Source organism: Aspergillus flavus, chromosome 4 (assembly GCF_009017415.1).
Source record: "Aspergillus flavus chromosome 4, complete sequence".
NCBI classification, from domain to species: domain Eukaryota; kingdom Fungi; phylum Ascomycota; class Eurotiomycetes; order Eurotiales; family Aspergillaceae; genus Aspergillus; species Aspergillus flavus.
The window spans coordinates 2467880-2488000 of record NC_092405.1 but is presented as its reverse complement, the minus strand read 5'-3'; the positions used below and the strand labels follow the sequence as shown (position 1 = coordinate 2488000).

The 20121-nt window shown below is 50.3% G+C and overlaps 9 protein-coding genes across 9 annotated transcripts; 8 read left to right on the top strand and 1 right to left on the bottom strand.

Annotated features, from left to right (window-relative positions):
- Window positions 1-1974: 1974 nt before the first annotated feature.
- F9C07_4072 (1,4-beta-D-glucan cellobiohydrolase B) lies at window positions 1975-3460 on the top strand (the record flags this gene model as incomplete). Its single annotated transcript, XM_041285918.1, has 3 exons — window positions 1975-2190; window positions 2256-2642; window positions 2696-3460. 3 exons carry the CDS (start codon window positions 1975-1977, stop codon window positions 3458-3460), a joined length of 1368 nt encoding a protein of 455 aa, XP_041146331.1.
- Window positions 3461-4001: 541 nt separating this feature from the next.
- On the top strand, window positions 4002-5346 carry F9C07_4071 (WD40-repeat-containing domain protein; the record flags this gene model as incomplete). Its single annotated transcript, XM_041292011.1, has 2 exons — window positions 4002-4360; window positions 4452-5346. The coding sequence occupies 2 exons, from the start codon at window positions 4002-4004 to the stop codon at window positions 5344-5346; spliced, it is 1254 nt and encodes a 417-aa protein (XP_041146330.1).
- Window positions 5347-6021: 675 nt separating this feature from the next.
- On the top strand, window positions 6022-7158 carry F9C07_2106634 (maleylacetate reductase; the record flags this gene model as incomplete). Its single annotated transcript, XM_071509011.1, has 3 exons — window positions 6022-6547; window positions 6611-6784; window positions 6821-7158. The coding sequence occupies 3 exons, from the start codon at window positions 6022-6024 to the stop codon at window positions 7156-7158; spliced, it is 1038 nt and encodes a 345-aa protein (XP_071366478.1).
- Window positions 7159-7584: 426 nt separating this feature from the next.
- On the top strand, window positions 7585-9306 carry F9C07_4069 (putative diphthamide biosynthesis protein Dph2; the record flags this gene model as incomplete). The annotated part of the gene is made up of 1 exon (XM_041285917.1): window positions 7585-9306. One exon carries the CDS (start codon window positions 7585-7587, stop codon window positions 9304-9306), a length of 1722 nt encoding a protein of 573 aa, XP_041146328.1.
- A 601-nt stretch (window positions 9307-9907) lies between these two features.
- On the top strand, window positions 9908-12472 carry F9C07_2069846 (uncharacterized protein; the record flags this gene model as incomplete). Its single annotated transcript, XM_071508751.1, has 3 exons — window positions 9908-11931; window positions 11996-12068; window positions 12179-12472. The coding sequence occupies 3 exons, from the start codon at window positions 9908-9910 to the stop codon at window positions 12470-12472; spliced, it is 2391 nt and encodes a 796-aa protein (XP_071366477.1).
- Window positions 12473-13212: 740 nt separating this feature from the next.
- F9C07_4067 (nuclear distribution protein) lies at window positions 13213-13938 on the top strand (the record flags this gene model as incomplete). The annotated part of the gene is made up of 3 exons (XM_041292009.1): window positions 13213-13461; window positions 13526-13847; window positions 13907-13938. 3 exons carry the CDS (start codon window positions 13213-13215, stop codon window positions 13936-13938), a joined length of 603 nt encoding a protein of 200 aa, XP_041146326.1.
- A 184-nt stretch (window positions 13939-14122) lies between these two features.
- On the top strand, window positions 14123-16679 carry F9C07_1547559 (C6 transcription factor). The gene is made up of 3 exons (XM_041292034.2): window positions 14123-15174; window positions 15236-15574; window positions 15634-16679. The coding sequence occupies exons 1-3, from the start codon at window positions 14959-14961 to the stop codon at window positions 16465-16467; spliced, it is 1389 nt and encodes a 462-aa protein (XP_041146325.1). The 5' UTR covers window positions 14123-14958; the 3' UTR covers window positions 16468-16679.
- Window positions 16680-17877, bottom strand: F9C07_1542045 (uncharacterized protein). The gene has a single exon (XM_041285911.2). The coding sequence runs from the start codon at window positions 17555-17557 to the stop codon at window positions 16892-16894; it is 666 nt and encodes a 221-aa protein (XP_041146324.1). The 5' UTR covers window positions 17558-17877; the 3' UTR covers window positions 16680-16891.
- On the top strand, window positions 17878-20117 carry F9C07_1542046 (putative methyltransferase). Its single transcript, XM_041285915.2, has one exon. It carries the CDS (start codon window positions 18198-18200, stop codon window positions 19305-19307), a length of 1110 nt encoding a protein of 369 aa, XP_041146323.1. The 5' UTR covers window positions 17878-18197; the 3' UTR covers window positions 19308-20117.
- Window positions 20118-20121: the final 4 nt, after the last annotated feature.

Genomic DNA, 20121 nt, shown 5'->3' with positions numbered 1-20121 from the left:
CGAGGTTCGTCGGCCTGAGGCTCCCTCGTTTTATCACTCATGTTTACATTTACATACTAGGAACAAAAACCAGCCTTGTGCAGAACACTACCATAGCATTCCACGGGCTACCTTCCTTGACAATCTAGAGGCTAGACTTGTGCCTTATGCGGTTCCAAATATATACTACCGGGGTCCTGTTAGAGATATACAGGTGATCGGACAGAAGGATGCCAGGCTACTCGAAGGGGATAATCAAGTGGAATGCCCGCAGGAGCTGAAGCCCATTCGCAGACGTAGAGCGAAAAGAACCAGGCGAGTGGACAAGTTCGACCATTATACCCCGAAACAGGGCATCTCGAATCAAAGTAGCAACAATGAAACTACAATAGCCCAACCAAGGGTCCTTCAATTTTCTTCTCTCCTCCGTCGAAGCGACAGGATGGTGGCCATGACCAAGTTAGTGGTCACCAGAGTGATACGGACGAAAGTTCCGTCTGGTCAATTTGGGGCCAGAATACCGGCTAAATATGAAGTCTTCTAATATGACAGCTGCCGAAGGATATCAGGCAAAGGTATGGATTTAATAGGGAAACGATCTGCAAGGTACCAGCCCCACATCCTATCAGCTGTATCGAAAGATGTCCGGGTGTGAAGGAGGGCGTCAGACAATCGTACTGCTCTGAGGATGGGTTTCTACAGGGATAACTGTCGCGGATAATTCCCGAAGATCCTAGCTGCATATGACTTATGCACCACAAGAGGTTCTAGTTACAAGAACGGCACGGAGGGCTGCTGTTCCCAGACCCAGACTCTGCAACTGTGCCTTGGTCGAAGAATAGCAGAAGCGCTCAGAGCCGAAACCGTAAATGGCCGGAAGGGTTTGATATTGGTTGGAATAGAGTGAACGGTTACATTAGCCACGATATGCCAAGTTCCCGGGCGCCATCTGGCAGCCACAATTCCACGAACAACAGTGCCGACAGGTCAAGGGCGCCGCGAGGCTTGATTTCATTGATGGATCTTCTCCCCCGCATTCCGACGATCGGCAGGGTTTATCCAGAGCGTTTTAATGATGGGCCATTCCTTCATCTAAACGCTCAATGCTTCAGAATCTGCATCGCGACCAATCAGTACACATCATACCACCTCGTCCTTACCCACAGCTATAGGGAGTTTCGTCTTGCCGATCGACTTCCCAAACAAGGACTAGAACTAAGATTCGATCTGTGTACTACACCCGGGTTGAGATTGCCACAAATGCCTAGTCTCCGGCAATGGAAGAATTGGCCGGACAAGCCGGGGCGACAAGTCGTGAAGAAGACATTCACCCGAGCAGGACGTCTGTTTGGAATATGGCACCAGTTTCATACGTCCTCACTGGGCTCCTGATCAACTCGAGCTTTTGGTAGTAGAATATACCTCCGTGTATAGTCCTTGTTAGTCTCTTTCGATCGGAAGGCCGACCCAACAAGCATGTAGCATATCTCCTCACCCTGCTGACAGTCTTCGAAATTAGCAAGGGCCATGGTTCTTCCCCCTTCCTGTAATTCTCTAACCGGAGCTGTTGAGGATAGCGCTTAATGCATTATTTCGGAGCATACTCCGTTACCATCTCGGACCAACTGCAGCCCTTATGCGCCAACACTCCTCAAGTTTTCACTACGCATATGTCATGAACGCTCTAGGATCCACTCTTGGCTATACCTCAACAGCATTATGCTCATGTGATCCCGGCGGTTCCTGTATGGCTTCCTCAATCTCTATGAAACGGTCATTTCAGCGGCTTCGCGGTCCGTTGCACCGGCTGGTATGGATAGGGCTTCGTACAGGAATTTTTCCGAAATGAACACCGGGGTGTTTCTCTCGTAATTCCGAAGGCAGACAGGTTATATAAAGACCGGACGCCTCCTACTCAAGGTCAGAATATCATCGCAGGACAGGCAACAATAGCAATCAGTTCAATCTATTCTCTCTTTCTATAGAGCATTCGCAATGCATCAACGTGCACTTCTCTTCTCCGCCTTTTGGACTGCCGTCCAGGCCCAGCAGGCTGGAACTTTGACGGCGGAAACCCACCCTTCCTTGACCTGGCAAAAGTGTGCTGCTGGTGGCACTTGCACCGAGCAGAAAGGCTCTGTTGTGCTTGATTCCAACTGGCGTTGGTTGCACTCCGTTGATGGCTCCACTAACTGTTACACTGGCAACACTGTAAGTTTTCATCCACGCATCTATCCAAAGAACATGTACACCTGACTGACTGAATCAACTTGAAGTGGGATGCCACCCTCTGCCCTGATAACGAATCCTGTGCTTCGAACTGCGCTCTGGATGGAGCTGATTACGAAGGGACTTACGGTGTTACCACCAGCGGCGATGCCCTGACCCTCCAGTTTGTCACTGGTGCCAATATCGGCTCTCGCCTGTACCTGATGGCAGACGACGACGAGTCATACCAGACATTCAATCTCTTGAACAACGAGTTCACTTTTGATGTTGACGCTTCTAAGCTTCCTTGTGGCTTGAACGGTGCCGTTTACTTCGTCTCTATGGATGCCGACGGTGGTGTCGCGAAGTACTCAACCAACAAGGCTGGTGCCAAGTATGGAACTGGCTACTGTGATTCACAATGCCCGCGAGACTTGAAGTTTATTAACGGCCAGGTAAGAAGTCCGCCTTAATATTTTCGACCAAAGATAGTAACATTAGATATCAGGCCAACGTAGAAGGTTGGGAGCCTTCCGACAGCGACAAGAATGCCGGTGTTGGTGGCCACGGTTCCTGCTGCCCCGAGATGGATATCTGGGAAGCCAACAGCATCTCTACGGCCTACACACCCCATCCTTGCGATGATACCGCTCAGACCATGTGTGAGGGCGATACTTGTGGAGGAACTTACTCCAGCGAACGTTATGCAGGAACTTGCGACCCTGATGGTTGTGACTTCAACGCTTACCGCATGGGCAATGAGTCTTTCTATGGCCCCAGCAAGCTGGTTGACTCTTCCTCCCCAGTTACGGTGGTAACCCAATTCATTACTGCTGATGGCACCGACTCTGGGGCCTTGTCGGAGATCAAGCGCTTCTACGTGCAGGGCGGTAAAGTCATCGCCAATGCCGCATCGAACGTTGACGGTGTCACTGGTAACTCGATCACCGCCGACTTCTGCACTGCCCAGAAGAAGGCATTCGGCGATGACGACATCTTCGCGCAGCACGGGGGACTCCAGGGTATGGGCAACGCCTTGTCCTCCATGGTTCTGACCCTCAGTATATGGGATGACCACCATTCCAGCATGATGTGGCTGGACAGCAGCTACCCAGAAGACGCTGACGCAACCGCCCCCGGTGTCGCTCGTGGCACCTGCGAGCCACACGCCGGTGACCCTGAGAAGGTTGAGTCGCAGAGCGGCAGTGCCACGGTGACCTACTCTAACATCAAGTATGGACCGATCGGCTCTACTTTCGACGCTCCAGCTTAAGTGCCAGAATTTATGGGCAGTCAAGGCTAGCCCTATTGGGTTTGGCATCGGCAACATTGAGCGAGAACATGTACATAGCATGGGAAAAAGATGTGCTGGATAGAGGCCTAACAAGGACAGATGTGTCTATACTTTGCTCTTTGCTTTCATTTCTCTTTACCTTGGTTCTGCCGAGCAAAATCAGGGGGTTCGACCGGATTTGAATTTGTTGTGACATTCTCTGTGGTTCGCGTTCTTTTCTTCGTCTGTATTCAATTAGGACAAATTGACGAGACAGAGTCTTTCATTCCACATTTGTTATTCAGATTGCTAGAAACATTGTAGCGCCAATCATAATAAGTAGCAGCAGTATTTGGAGTGGTAGATGGTCGATCGGGAACGTGGTTACATTTGAAATATATAATTAACAAGTGGAACCGCCTGCGGAAGATTCATCGGCCCGCACTTTCTCCAGCGGGAGATCGATCCGAGCTTTATCCAAGAGCTCCGAAGGGAAAAAAAAGGGAAAATTGGTGACCACTTATTTCCTCATTGAATCGCCATGTTTGACACAGTCTGCACATTACCGCTTTCTGCGGATCTATTCGCCCAGGCTATACACCCTAAGGAGCCAATTGTCTCCGTTGGGCTTGCCTCCGGTCATGTTGAAACCTTCCGTCTTCCGTCAGATGAAGTGGACAGTGACGACGATCAGGCGTCGACTTCCTCATCGCGAAATGGTCGAGGACATATTGATACGATGTGGAGGACGAGAAGACATAAGGGCAGTTGTCGGTGCTTAACATTTGGAATTGACGGTGAATCGTTGTACTCCGCTGGAACAGATGGGTTGGTTAAAGCTGCAAAGGCAGAGACCGGTGTGGTAGAAAACAAGATTGCAATTCCCCCGGAGAAAGATGGGTGAGTCCTATAATGGCTGTTAAATATATATATAGTTTCGTGGGGCAATCGGCGAGTGGAGGACTTCTATTGATTTGTTTTTGTTCTGCAGCTCCGTTGATGCCCCAACCGTCATTCATGCGCTTTCCCCCCAAACCCTCCTTCTCGCTACTGACTCGAGCGCACTACACCTCTACGACCTTCGCCTTCCGTTTTCCCGCGTCTCGGCCCGGCCACAACAGTCACACCATCCTCACGATGATTACATCTCGTCTATCACCCCATTGCCTGCATCGGATACTAGTACCTCGGGATTTAGCAAACAATGGGTATCAACTGGTGGTACTACGTTGGCCGTGACGGATCTACGACGCGGGGTAATGGTGCGCAGTGAGGACCAGGAAGAAGAATTGATCAGCTCCGTGTATGTCGGTGGCTTGGCCACGACCGGGACAAGCCGCGGCGAGAAAGTGATTGTGGGTGGCTCCAGTGGGGTCCTGACCCTTTGGGAAAAGGGTGCATGGGACGATCAAGACGAGCGCATCTACGTCCAGCGAAGCGGCGGTGAAGGAGAGTCTCTCGAAACCCTCGCGATGGTTCCTGATGAGCTCGGAAGGGGCAAGATGGTCGCGGTTGGTCTCGGAAGTGGTGGTGTTAAGTTCGTCAGGATTGGCCCCAACAAAGTTGTGTCAGAGGTCACGCACGATGAAACGGAGGGAGTTGTCGGTCTAGGATTTGATGTGGAAGGACGTATGGTCAGTGGTGGTGGACAGGTGGTCAAGGTTTGGCATGAAGCAGTCGGATCTGGGGCAAATGGCGCTAGCGCTGGTGAAAAGCACATGCTTGGAGACAGTGATGAAGACAGCGACGACGACGATAATGATGACTCGGACGATAGCGATGGAGAACGTCGGCGGGCCGACGAAGCGAAGAGAAAACGGAAGAAGGGCAAGGGCAAGGATCGCAGCGGCGGCCAACACGTCATGGCGTTCTATGATCTTGATTGATCCTGTCGCTCTTACTGCTACTCGTACCTGCACGAAGAGAATTGGCTTGCGGGGGACAGACGGCACGGCAGGAATGCATAGCGTGGGGAGTTTTTCTATGGGAAGAAACCATTTAGATTGGTGAGATGCAAGGTCGGAACCCTTGCATCTTATAGTATGTAACTTAATCGGGTTAACCATGGATATTATATGTCAATATTGGCAAGTATTCTCTACATGATTGAACCTGACGTCAATTTCGATCTTTTGAGCCTAGAAACAAATTAGCCTTCTTTAACCCTGTGACGTTGGTCAATTTAGTTACAGAACGGGGGATTTCCGATGTGAGGAACTGCGCCGTCCTTCTCTTATAAATCGGCCTTCCCGGGAAGCGATCAGAACAGCAGCTGCCGAGAAATCAGGACCCCCGCGAAGAGGACCCACGGCAAAGGCATTTGCCTGACGGTTGTTTGCAGGACCGTTTCCCACTACTGGTGGGGTGTGGGGGGCAGAGAGATTATTCATGATGATCAAAGCTTCGTCTAAAACATAAGGTCTCGGTACTTATATCGGTCGACCGCCAGTTCCTACACAAGTAGCACTAACCTAGATATAAACCAATTTGATTCGCATTGACTGTTCCCACTGTGACTTCCATCTTCTTCCAACGTCACAACGACAGAACAAGCTCTTAACATGGATGCATTCGAATATAATGCGAACCCTGGACGAGTCGTCTTCGGCAGTGGTACTCTCCAGAAACTGCCCGATGAGATCTCCAGACTCAATCTGAAGGCTCCACTGGTGTTGTCGACACCACAGCAGGTCAGCCAAGCGGAGATGGTCAAGGATGTCCTAAAGGGGAAGGTAGCCGGTATCTTTAATGAGGCTACGATGCACACTCCTACACACATTACAGAAAAGGCTCTCGAGTATGCGAAGTCTCAAAATGCTGATTTGGTCATCTCTATCGGCGGTGGAAGCACCATCGGGCTGGGGAAAGCCATCAGCATCCGTACGGGCTTGCCTCACATTTGCATTCCAACCACCTATGCGGGAAGTGAAATGACTCCTATCTTGGGTGAGACGGCCGATGGTTTGAAGAAGACACGTTCGGATCCTAAAATCCTTCCTGGAACTGTCATTTACGATGTCGACCTTACTATGACACTGCCACCAGCAATGAGTGCTACCAGTGGTGTGAATGCTATCGCTCATGCCGGTGAGTCCTTACGAACCTGACCATTATATGATGTCGAAAGCTCAACGGTTATCATACGACTAGTCGAAGCACTCTATGCCCGCAATACTAACCCCGTCATCAACTTGATGGCCGCCGAGGGTACCCGGGCACTAGCATCAGCCCTTCCTGAGATTGTCGAGAATCCCACATCACAATCTGCCCGGGCGTCGGCTCTGTATGGAGCTTGGCTCTGCGGAACCTGCCTTGGTAGTGTGGGTATGTCTATCCACCATAAACTATGCCATACTTTAGGTGGCAGTTTCAACTTGCCTCATGCAGAGACACATACAGCGGTGTTACCCCATGCAATCTCTTACAATGCGCCGAAGATTCCAGAGGCAATGAAGAAGCTGGCTGAAGCACTTCCCGATAGCAATGGTGATGCTGTCCAGGGTTTAAACGCCTTGTTGTCTAAATTGCAAGTCAAGCGAGGCCTTAAGGACTTTGGCATGAAGGAGGAAGATATCGATAAGGCAGCCGATATTGCTGTTAGCAACCCCTACTGGAATCCACGGGAGATCGAGCGCGCACCAATCCGTGAATTGATTCGACGTGTTTGGGCTGGGGAGCCAGCACGGGCGGATTTGTAGGTCAGAGAGCCTTTTGTGCAGCACGTTACTATCTTATGTATATCTGATAGCTAGGCGATCATACCTACCTACATAATAAAAAATACATGTCTTTGGCAGTAATAAAATCTTACCTTACACATAATCGATTCTCCATTTCATTAGGACAGAGATATTATGAATGAGAAAGGTAGAGAATGAAAGGGAGACAGCATCGCATTTCATGCATACAACATCAGTAATTGGTGTCCGCGCGATTGGCTCTTGTACGGAAATACTAAGTAGTAGTAATGGCGGGGTGAAGTGGGGGACTTCTTGTTCTGCCAAAATCGCGAAAAAAAAAAAATCCACAACAATTGCAAACCCCGCCGATCTCCACGATCGCTCCAATTCAGCAGGGTTTTCTCCTACTATCAGTTATACAACTGTTATCATCAATTTCTCGAGATGACCACCGAAATGGCAGCAGCCCCCGTGCTGTCAACCCCCGATGATCGTATTCTCGAGGCCACAGAACCCGTTACTACACAAGAGGCACCACGTGCGTTGTCGGATGAGGAACTATCAATCACTTACGATATTGATCGCACGTTGAAGGAGATCCGAGATGCCCGTTACAAGCGAATTGCTCTTCAGTTTCCCGATGATATGCTCCCGGACGCACCACGGGTGTTTCAATTGCTTAGTCGCGGTTTGAACAAACGCAACGTTACAGACAGCAGTGTTTCTCAGACGCAGAAAGACGGAGCCAGTGATACTGCAAACTCAGATGGCCTAGCCCATTCGGTTTCTCAGCTCAATATGGCGGATACTACGGAGACATCACCAAAATTGTATATCTTAGCCGATACGTCCTACGGGACTTGCTGCGTTGACGAGGTGGCCGCGGAGCACGTCAATGCAGACGTCGTCGTGCACTATGGCCGTTCATGCCTATCTCCAACGTCTAGGCTACCGGTGATCTACGTTTTCACACATAAACCTCTTCCCATCGACCCCGTCGTTCGCGCTTTCAAAGAGACCTACCCTGATCCTACCACAAAGGTCATCCTCGCAGCTGATGTGACATACACCGACCATATACCTGCAGTGTACTCGCGACTTGTGAATGAAGGTTACACCGACTTGTTTGCCACTGATTTGGTCCACAACCCGTCATCTGCGATCCCCAATCGAACAGTGCCAGACTCGGTTCGCGAGACTCCTGATTCATTATCGGACTGGCAGCTTTTCCATATTTCAGACCCTCCCACGGCTCTCCTCATGACGCTGGCGTCTCGCGTAGCTTCAATCCACATATATCCCACAGATGACCCCGACAATGAAAACGTCAAGCCTTTGCCTGCATCGACTGCGATCGCTTTGCGGCGTCGATACGCCACTTTGACCCGTCTCAGCACTGCGCCAATCTTCGGAATTTTAGTCAATACGCTCAGTGTGAAGAACTATCTACACATCGTAGAACACGTGAAGCAAAAAATCGCGGAAGCTGGCAAGAAAAGCTATATGTTTGTGGTGGGGAAGTTGAACGCAGCCAAGGTGGCTAATTTCAGTGAGATCGATGGTTGGGTAGTTATCGGTTGCTGGGAGAGTTCCCTAGTTGACAGCAAAGATTTTTGGAAGCCGGTGATCACCCCATTTGAGCTGGAGCTTGCTCTCAAGGGGGATGCCGAGCGTATCTGGACCGGAGCCTGGCAGAGTGACTTCCAGAGCGTGCTTAATCAACCTAACCAGGAAGCCAAGGATATGGACGAGGATGAGACTCCATTGTCGAGTGGTGCGACCGCCGACGAGGAGGAGGATATGTCGGAATCCGAATCTGCACCACCTGAGTTCGATTTGCGCACCGGTCGATATGTCTCGCACTCGAGGCCGATGCGGAATCCCGCACCCCGCGTTTCAGCTTCAGCGGAGGATGCAGCATCAGCAGCTAACGGACCGTCTGCTGCTCGAGCGCTAGCTAAACGGGCCAAAGGGGATTTGGCTATGATCGGCGGGACCTTCTCCCCAGGGGCAGAGTTTCTTCGATCGCAACGGACGTGGAAGGGGTTAGGAAGTGACTTCAATATTCAGTATGAAGAGGACGCCACAGACGATACGCTGGTGGTGGAAGGGCGCAAGGGTATTGCAAGGGGATATACAGTGGGCGACTCAATAGACCGACACTAAACTTCCCGGGGATCCATTGGATTGATGAAACTATATTATATACCCTATGTTATTGAAGGTCAACACCTGAAAATGGAAAGAAAAAGGGTTGCTCCTCCATAGATCGACCAAATAGTATTCAACCCTGTCTTCAGGACCTCTTTTGTTATTTATTAAATAATTGAAGTATCTTAACTGCTCGAATAGGGAAGGTCGCAAAAATGAGAAGAGTCTTTTTTGAGTTGACCTATCACATGATGCAAGCGGGCAGTTTGCCGGCCGTAAGGCCGTTGGTTTTTGTCCCAGTTGTGAGTTGTCAAAGCCACCCATCAGCCAGTATTATCGTATCTTATTCTCCCTTTCATGGCCTCGCATGATGTCCAACTCCTGATCCTATACCACCCTCCTTGCGCTGTGTCGCCCTCCTTCTTTTCTCCTTATGATGCGCTGCATCTTCCGCAATCTCCGCTGTGTTCGCGACCTCGCGTCACTCTGACCTTCAGCGGCAGCAACACCAATAGCGTGACCGACAGACGATAACACAAAGGCAATAAACCACGCTGCTACATCTCTCGCCCACGTTCTGACCGCCAGTCCATAGGAGAACCAGGCACCCGAAAGCATGGCCGATAGTACCGGTCAGAACCAGCAGGTGCTGGTTGACTCGGCCCTGGAACAGTCGCTCATCCCCGTCCAACGCTCTCTCTCTACCTTCGAACGAGTCGTTACAACTCATGCTCCTCTCCTCGAATCCCTGCTACTTCAACTCCCAACAGACTCCATTTTGAAACTTTATCACACTTCCCGCTACCTCCGGTCCTTCCTTAGATCCTATCCCACAGCATGGAAGCACTTGTCGTTTCGTCTTTTCTTCCCTTCAGGCACCTCTTCCCCCCTCCGGGTTGTCATACCAGGGACTTTGGAGCCAGTTGTGGTGCCCCGACAATCTCGGCCTTATGCTCTTGATCAGTTGTTAATGAATGTGGTGGTTCCGTTCAGCCCGTGTTTGAGGAGTCTAGAGCTGGATAATACGGCGGTGTCTGGGCAGATTCTCATATCGACTGTCTTGTATTCACGGCGTGAAACACTAGAGCATCTTTCCGTCCGGGGATGTAAAAATGTCTCCCTGAAATACCATATCATTCCGTATCTGACAATGTTTGGGCTTCAATATGATGTGGATATGGAAAAAAGCATTGGTAGCTCTTCATCTACCAAGCGTCTTGCGCTGAAAAGCCTATATACTTATCGATGCCGACATCACCGAAGAAGACCCTACCTTTCCTCTTCCTTAACTCGGAAGGATTCAGACTCGGAACCGACCCATGAATTAGTCAATCTCTGCCATAAACTGGGGATCTGGACCGATACCGCGTGGTGTTCGACTCCCGCCGGGAGATGTTATAGGAGGAGAGGCTACGTTTCCATGAGAGTACCGCAAGGCTCTGCGGAGGTTTGGGTGGTTTTCGATCGGTTATGGCGGTCGAAGAACTGGATTGGCCCGGTAGACCACAGCAGCCGTCCACCGAAAAGAGACGGTAAGCTGTGGGAACACGAGGAGACCGGCTGCTATGGTGAAGCCCTGGGGACAGGGGAAAGCAGGGACCTTGGGGAGGGCAAAATGTCACCGGCCCATTCACGTTGGAGCCATAAGCGATTCGTGGAAAATATTCGCTGCGACAGCTGCGACGAGGAGATTCCGGAGAGATGCGAACAGTGTAGTGTTCTAATGCACTGTGTTGGATGTCGTAAGACGCTCTGTGCAAGTTGTGCTTACGATCGACCCTACGTTCGTCCTCGACGGCCCTCCTCGCTCTCGGGGGAGTCAAAGCAACCTTTCTGGTGGGCGCCGGGGGCTACCACTTCCCCCTGCCTCATGCTGGACCCCCTAGCAAATACTTCTGAAAGCGATACCTTGAATCATAATGCTACAGCTCCTCATCCTGTCCTGAAATTTCACTGGTGTTGTACAGAGCCAATATTCTCCGGTGGGGGCGGTATCAGCATCGGGACTCCTAACCGGGATGTAGACCAGGTGCGAGCGGCGCCTCTTCCCCGTGGCCAGGGCTGGGAAGACCTAGAATACTCGGCGCAAGAGTGGAGTAAGACTTTCCCCAAGTATGCCTACGGTGATCCACGGAAACCCGACTACACACTCGAAACAGGACATATAGCTATGATGAAATGGTTGCTGGGGCCTCCAGACCGAGAACCCACGGCCTGTCCTCGAAATCTATGCCAGGAGTGTTATGACACTCCCCAGTGGAAGGTACATTGTAAGAGCTGCTCGAAGCCGTTATGCATTGAACATGACCTACGCGGTCTTCGCTTACGCATTTGTGGATACCGCGACCTTACTCTAGAAAAGATGGCTATCCAAAATCGGCCCGGATCAAGCTCTCAGCAAACCACCAGTGCTTATGCTTCGTCGCATGTTCCATACATGAGCTCCTCAACCGAGTTTGCATTGCCGTATAGGACGCACCGGGCTGTTGACTCTACTGCAAGCAGCTTCACCGAGGATAATCCTGCAGATGGTGTCCCGGATGTTGGTAGCCACACTTTGCAGGGCGCCGACGACCCGCCAGGGCCCATTTCTCTTGTGCACCGCCGACTCAGGAGTGTCTCCGTTTCGAACTCGAACCGGTCCCGCTCTTCATCACGTTCATCCGTTGGATGTGAATCACAGTCAGATGCGGCCAAGTGGCAGGGTTGCCAATCATTCTTCTGCCCGCAGTATCGAGCTGTCGGTGATCAACGACAGAGATGTGGTAGTGTCCTACGTGAGTGCTCGAGCTGCTCGGTGCACGTATGCCAGGACTGCGTTGAGGCAAATCCTCCATGTAACTGTTCATACTGCGAGGTAAACTATTTGTGTCCTAACTGCCTCAAGCTCCGAGAGCGGGACGGAACCTGCCGTCGGCTGGAAGAGGAAAAGGCACGGAGAGAACAAAGGTGGAAAGAAGATATGCAGATGCTGGAGGGGATCTTGGAGACTAAGATGGCAAACGAAGTTGCGGAATTTGCGGGACAGTTCTTCAACTCTGTCGAGGAGCCGTGCATATCTGTTGAGCAAGTGGAAGATGTCCACCAAAATGCTCAATCTCCACATCATGTTCGCATCTTCGACGGCTCACCCTGGATGGGACCTATCGCGGAGGAGGATGTGGTCGATAGCATAGAGTAAGTACAGAGCCGACTGCATGAGGCTATTCACAATCGTTGCTACCTTGCATTCTCTCTCCTCCGAGGTTAAGTGAGTGGTCCGCCGGGTGTGTCGACTGCCCTGACCTGCAAGGGGAGATGTCGAGTGATGATGCGAGTCTCGATTCTTCTTACTATCATGCCACTTTATCTTCTTGTTTCACGCACATATATGATAATGCTTTCTCTTCTTACCATTTGTTCACATAATGCATATCAGATTAACCACGAATACCCTATGAAGACTGGGACGCTTGCTGCTATAGGCAAGCCAACCCAATCGAATTACATGATATGATTAAATTTATTGAATTAATAAAAACATGTGCAATATTCATAAGTTACGGAGTGACAGCATTCCAACATCCACACTAATCCAATCGAATAGAGAAGCAGCCCGAAAGAGGCTAGTAAGCTCCAGCTCCATGCGGAAGGGCCCCGCCAACGGAGAGAACAAAAGTCCAAAACAATTACAACAACACTACGGCCAGAGTCTCTTTCCTATCCCTTCACATCCTCTAGCTGGTTCATGGAAGACTCACTAATCTAAAACCTTTTATTACCCCGTCAAGGTATTCCAAGCGTCCATCTATTCTTTCCGCAACCCACTTCAGTTCATTACCCCACCATCCCACTCCGCAACAAGCCAAGTACTAAGAAGCATCAGCATCAGCTAACTTACCGCAAAACTTTCGAGCAAGCGCATCAATCCCAATCCCAGCCATGTCTTCTGCTGAGGCTGAGCGCGATCCGAACCCCGCCGAACTGGCCGACCGCGAGCGTGAGGAAAAGGAGCGCAAGGCCAAGGAAGACGCCGAGCAAGCGAAGCTGCCATACAAGTGGACGCAGACAATCAAAGACGTGGACGTGACGATTCCTGTGCCGGGAAATCTTAGAGGAAAGGATCTGGATGTGGTTTTGACTAAGACTAAGATCAAGGTGGCGGTTAAGGGGCAGGAGCCTATTATCGAGGTAGGCCACGCTCTTCTGGTGATACAGTTGGGCAGTGAAAGGGGATAAGCTAAGAGTTTCACAGGGAGATCTTCCTCACCCGGTTATACTTGACGAGTGCTCATGGACGCTGGAGACGACATCGCAACCGCCCGGAAAGGAGGTGGCCGTTCATCTGGACAAGGTGAATAAGGTCGAGTGGTGGCCACATGTGGTGACTTCTGCGCCCAAGATCGATGTCAGTAAGATTACGCCCGAGTCATCGAAGTTGAGTGATCTGGACGGCGAGACCAGGGCTATGGTTGAGAAGATGATGTACGATCAGCGCCAGAAGGAAATTGGTGGCGTGAGCAGCGATGAGCAGCGCAAGATGGATCTTCTGAAGAAGTTCCAGGCGGAACATCCGGGTATGCTTGGACACCATCTTGCCTAGTCCCCCGTAAGGTTTACTGACATTCTGGTACAGAAATGGACTTCTCCAATGCGCAGATCGGCTAGTTGATGGGACATTCCTAGATGTGTATGAAGTAATGAGCATTAGTCTTCTCCAAAAGGACACAAGTATTCAATATTCTGGTTCGTTCAATGCGCATGAGCTATGTAATAAGTAAACACTCCGAGGATACATCCAGATGGTTGCTCCTGGAGGCCGAATACGAGAGCTACCCGATTAAGACTAGCGGCGTGTATACTTGCAATTCTTGTGCTATACTTCGTGGCAGTTGTGCATCGTTTCAAAGGCATTATTATGGTCGGAGACCTCCTCTGTAACCCTTCGCCTCATGAAGCGTTCTAAATACGCTCGTATTCACAGAAATAGGCCAATATGTGACACGTCCATGCGAAGACTATCATATATAGTCCCAACTGCCGTGCCATCAGAGGAAATGCAACTAGCAGCGACTTTCCCAAGTTGACATTTCTACAGAGCACATATACACCATATCATCCTTTCGTGGCTTCTCATCCTCAACATGATGCATTTCCGATGCTTGCAATGGTCTGTTCGCCAAGACCCTGAGACAAGTTGATGCCTACACGAGGAACAATTTGCGATTCAAGAGAACATTTTACTTGAGTAATAGCGTCGAACATGGTTCAAGACGTTCGACTCGAATCTACAATAGTTCAAGTCATTGAAACTTTTCGGGGATGGTCAAATTCCATCACTGTCGGTTGATCATCCTTTCAGTTGGTCAATTTCAGGATCCACAATACCCGTCCGGATGGATGCCCCAGATCTGCCATATCAGACGGAGACCCAACGATTATAAGGAACATCATCTTCTTTTGTGGCTCAAGGCGGTGTGTCTCACGCCAATGAGGACCTGGAAAGCTTCAATAATGTTCCATGATGTAGGGACACTTACGACGAGGCTGAGTCCTCGTATTCCTCTCACATCCACCCAAACGTTCCGTCTATGATGAGAAAAGGAGGAACAAGTCTCAATATTCGACTTCTACTTTTTCGCACATATATACTATAAAGGTGTTGACTGGAAATCGGGTATAAAAGCGATGCCAGCTGTTGCAGATGAAGCTCTGCAAACTGGGAATGGCCAGTCCCACCCCGCAACACTCCCAGACACATTACAGGGCCGCAGGAGCCTATTTCGTGTGCCTTTGTACCAATCGTCGGGCGCAGAAGGCGGCACCGAGAAGATCTATCATGCCCGTCGAGCGCATCGGAAGTCGCGCGCTGGATGTGTGAAATGCAAGCAACGCAGAGTTAAGGTACTCGCCACTTCATACAAACTCCTTGTATTTGAAGGAATGCAGGGCTGAAGGATCCTAGTGTGACGAAACTAAACCCCACTGTCTGCGATGCCAAAAGCATGGGGTTGACTGCAGTTATGACGCTGGTCAGGTTAACTCTGCGCGCAGCAAGGGTGTTATATCATACTTTATCAACAGATTCCCTAACTTGACCGAGCAGGAATCAGCGGCATATAAAATGTCGCTGCTTGCTGTCTCGGCCAAGCTAGATGAGCTGTTACTGATGAAACCTAAAAATGGTCGTCTGTCTTCTACTATGCGAGCACTACACCATTTCCATGAAGCTACGATCCCTACTGTCAGCTCCGAGCGCAGTCAGAACATGATGAGGGGGAAAATGATACAGCTGGCGTTTGATGTTAGGATTCCTGCCATATCCCCATTCAGCAGACCACCAACAGGCTAACCGGATCGTAGTCACCATTCCTCATGCACGCCATCATCGGCGCAGCAACATCCCATCTCCGTCGCATCTACCCAGAAGACAACACATACACAATGGTCGAGGCATACCACTGGCAAAAAGCCATCAAGCAGTACTCCGAGGAGATATCCACCGCCGTCGGCCCACACAACATGGACCCCCTCTACTCCGCCTGTCTCCTAATGACCATCCACTCATTCAGCCTGGAAGAATACAACCCCCGCAGCTCCTTCGTCTTCTCCGACGACCCCGAATCCCTCAACTGGCTGATGCTCCAAAGCGGTCTACGCTATCTCCTCCAGCTAACAGTCCCCTGGATGACCCAAAGCATGTGGTGGGACGTCTTCAAGCGATCTCGCGAAGGCAACCCCCTCTACGACGACCATCGTCCCGGCCGTGTCGATTTACACCCGGAACTCGCCGACATCTGCGGCATAGACGATAGCACGACCGAGGAAACAAATCCCTACCACTGGCCTCTGCGAATGCTAACCCCATTGCTCTCCCTCGAACGAAGTCTGAAGACCTTCACCCACTATACGAATTACATGGGCCGGCTACTACCGGACTACTACGACCAGTTATTGAAGAAGGACCCGCCTGCGCTGATTATCCTCAGCTGGTGGCTGGCCCTTATTGTAAATCTCGATGTCTGGTGGATGGAAACGCGAGCCAAGTCCGAGTGCGTAGCGATCTGCATGTACCTGGAGGAGAGCGACGATCCGCGCATTCTTAGCTTGCTGGAGTTTCCGGCGCAGGCTTGTGGGTATTTACTTAAGCATGTACAGGAGCGGATAGAGAGGCAATATGATTTGGTGGTGTTGTAACTTGCTTGTTATGACTGGGCTGGTAGGTGCTTCATGCGTTGGTTTGTTTACTCGAGCGTTTAAAGTGTCTTATTTCACATCCAAAAATTGCTTGGCTTGAACAAGTATATATGTATATGTATTATGTCCTGTGTAGTCTCAGTATATGACGCAGATCGAGTCGAACAATAGTACCCATAACGCCGATTACCCATATCCATGCATAGATAGTAAGTCCTCCTAACGTCCATCATTACTCATATAAATATGCAGTGCTCCAGTGGCCAAAAAATAGTATCAAGAAAATAAAGGAAAGAGAGAAAGGAAAAAGACAGTGGGGGGAGAGGCTGTGTGAACAGAGGAGGAAGTGGTAAGAGAAAAGAGACAAGGCAAAGCCCCCCAAGCGATGTCCCGATCAATCAAATGACAAAACTATGCGGACCAACTATTGGCTCTCCCAAGAGAACCTCCGCAGCCTCCCAGGCTCATGCTGTTCATCGAAACTTCGTCGCGACAAGACATTCCGGACCAAATTGTCCGCTCTTTGGAATACAGGTCGCGGCTGCGCAATTTGCATCATAGCTACCTGCTGTGGTGGCAGCGGATACCCAGACGAGGATATCGACATAGACCTCGACGGCGCAGGAGAGACGCCGCGAGACGAATACGGCGGCGGCGGAGTGTCCCTCGTTGCCGTAGAGGTATTCCCGTAACTACTAGGGAAAGAGATAGCGGACGAGACCTCCGAAGTCAGGTCTTCGGGATTGTGATTCCGGTTAGAGGTCGTCTCAAAGGCGAGACGGTCCTTCTCATCTTGGAAGTATGTAGAGTTGCTGGCGTAGTCAGAGGATGAGACTGGTGGATCCCGCATGTGTGCTTCTAGGGTTTTTTCCTGAATGCTCACGGGTCGCGGGGTATATCTTGGTAATGGGACGACAGGGCTGTAGCCATCTTCATCATCTATCCCTGGGGGACTATCGCTGGCGTTGTTATGAGTGGTAGTGCCATTGTCTCTGTTTTGGGGTGATTGATGACGAGGCTGAGCCGGCGGTTGAGATGACAGTGGGGAACTGCGGGTCACGCAACCGCACAGTATGTTGAAAATAGACATGTTGACTCGGGGGATATTTCGAAAAAATGGTCTGGGATTTGATGATATGAAGGATAATTCCTAATGACTCCGACGAGAGGAAATAAATCGAGAAATAGGTCTTTATGACTAATGCGGGATCTGTATACGATGTACAGATGGTCAATGCGGTCGCCCTGATAAGAGTGGAGCAAAGATGAATTGTGCTCAGTGCATGTCCAGCATGACGGTCGACACCCGCAGTGTGTTCCCGTGGGGGGATAATGTCAATTTATGCACTGGTGGGAGCGAAATGGCCAGACAAGGACACAGTATGCAGGAATGAGAGGAAGTGAGGAGAAAGCAAAAGTGACATTCGAATGGGGAAGTGGAATCAGAATGGGGGACATTCGTATTGGTTAGTGCCTGAGGCATGAAGAGCTCAGGCTCGTCGCCGATCCTCTCAGGCATCCACATTTTTGATTGGCTGCGTTGAAGATAGCGTTTCGGGGATCCACTGATACGATGGACGCCTGAGGCAGGAACGGGTATCTTTTTTTTTCTTCCCCACCAGATCTTTTTTCTTTTTCTCCGCAACAAGATTTCTTTCCCCTCCATTCATTGCGGTCTACTTGATATCCCCTCGTTGAGCCACATAACGATCTTTTCAGCTTCTAGGAAGATGGCTCGAGAAAACGCTCACTCCTATGATGACATTATAAAAGTCACCCAAGAAGTTCAACCTCCTATGATTGCCCCGCATCGTTCGCACGATCCCTCCAACAATCTCAAACGCAGTGATCCCTTTCAATTCGGCTCTCGCTACTTGGAACAAGGCGACGACGTCTTCGAGTTCAATGCCTGGGATCATGTCGAACCGGACGACGAATTCTTAGCCTTCGCGGAAGTCCAATACGCCAAACAGCGCGAGTCGCCCGCATCGGACTTCGACAAGTTCCGTTTCAACGCAGACCCCGCCAAATGGTGGAACCTGTTTTACAAGAATAATACGGCCAATTTCTTCAAGGATCGCAAATGGCTGCAGCAGGAATTTCCCATCTTAGAAGAGGTCACCCGCGCCGATGCAGGAAAGAAGGTTGTTCTGGAGGTGGGCGCAGGCGCAGGAAACACGGCATTCCCGTTGCTCAGAAACAATGCGAACGAAGAACTTATGGTCCATGCGTGCGACTTTTCGAAATACGCCGTCAAGGTTATACGGGAGAGCGAGCACTACGACCCAAAGCACATCACTGCCGACGTTTGGGACGTCGCTACCGAACCCGATGAGAACAATGACTCCCTTCCTCCAGGACTGACGGAGGGATCAGTGGACGTTGTGGTATTGATCTTCATTTTCTCCGCTCTCAACCCCAACCAGTGGGAAAAAGCCCTTCGCAATATCTATCGGGTCCTCAAGCCCGGCGGCAAGGTCTTGTTCCGTGACTACGGGCGGGGAGACTTGGCTCAGGTTCGATTCAAGAAGGGTCGGTATTTGGATGAGAACTTCTACATCCGTGGAGACGGCACTCGTGTGTTCTTCTTTGATAGAGATGAGTTGGAAGAAATGTGGGGTCGGTGGACCCCCGAGAAGGGTCTCCCGGCGAAGTCAGAAGGTGAAAAGCCCGTTCTCGGCAAGAATGACGGTGTCTTTGAAATACACGCCTTGGCATATGACCGGCGTTTGGTGGTCAATCGCCAGAAGAAACTGAAGATGTACCGTTGCTGGATCCAGGGCCACTTCGAAAAGCGTGAGAAGGCTGTTGCGGAGAACGGTGAAAAGAGCGAGTCGTGATCGGGATTTACTAAAAAATACTTAAGCATACAGCTTAATGCAATGCGGCCTTGCATTCACCTCAGATTTGACGCTGCTAGTCCAGGCAACTCAATTCAGGGCCGGCTGGCTTAGAAACCCTCCACGAGTACCGGTTTTGAAGGGCCTATCAGCATGCACAACGTGTCATGAGAAGATATTACATGACTCTGCACGCAATCCTTCTGGTCTTCCGGGGACCCTCGACCCTACGGCTGGCTTAACACTACGCATCACCATAGATGGCATGTTTTGCTAGAAGGGCTCCGCCCATAGATTACTTCACGATGTTATGATGGTTTATGCATGTATCTATAGATTTCAGGATACCAGTACGATAAATTGCTAGAATCTGAATGACTTTGTCTAGATTATGCCAACTGAACAAATATGTAGAGTCGATATAAGCCTAAGAACTAGTGTAGTCCAGCACATAAACAGGGCTTAGTCCGGATAACTCAGCTACTCGAAGGGAACTTACCGAGCACAATCCCGTTATTGCGAACGTGATCGAAGTTGATTCGCTGTGTTCTGTGTTACTGTGCCATTTCTTTACACTCCGGCCCTCTATCTGGCCTACCAGGATGACCCCCAAGGAGATTCTGAGTGAAGCTACCAACAATTCTTCACCTCCTTCATATGCCTTGCCCCCTTCTATATGGAAGAAAGAATACAAGAGGTCGCAAACGTAGACTAGTCAGTTCCACCTCTGGGGTTCCAGGAACTATATAGTATATCTCCCATACACGGAGAACCAAATAGGACAACCATTTATAAAGGATCATTAACATTTTAA

What these genes read in the sequence shown, in the direction of transcription:
- F9C07_1542046 (XM_041285915.2), top strand. Translation starts at nt 18,198, where the DNA reads ATGGCTCGAGAAAACGCTCACTCCTATGATGACATTATAAAAGTCACC.
- F9C07_1547559 (XM_041292034.2), top strand. Translation starts at nt 14,959, where the DNA reads ATGCCAGCTGTTGCAGATGAAGCTCTGCAAACTGGGAATGGCCAGTCC. An exon ending in GCAAGCAACGCAGAGTTAAG is followed by an intron (nt 15,175 to 15,235) that starts GTACTCGCCACT and finishes GAAGGATCCTAG; the next exon opens with TGTGACGAAACTAAACCCCA. An exon ending in TGATACAGCTGGCGTTTGAT is followed by an intron (nt 15,575 to 15,633) that starts GTTAGGATTCCT and finishes ACCGGATCGTAG; the next exon opens with TCACCATTCCTCATGCACGC.
- F9C07_1542045 (XM_041285911.2), bottom strand. Translation starts at nt 17,557, where the DNA reads ATGTCTATTTTCAACATACTGTGCGGTTGCGTGACCCGCAGTTCCCCA.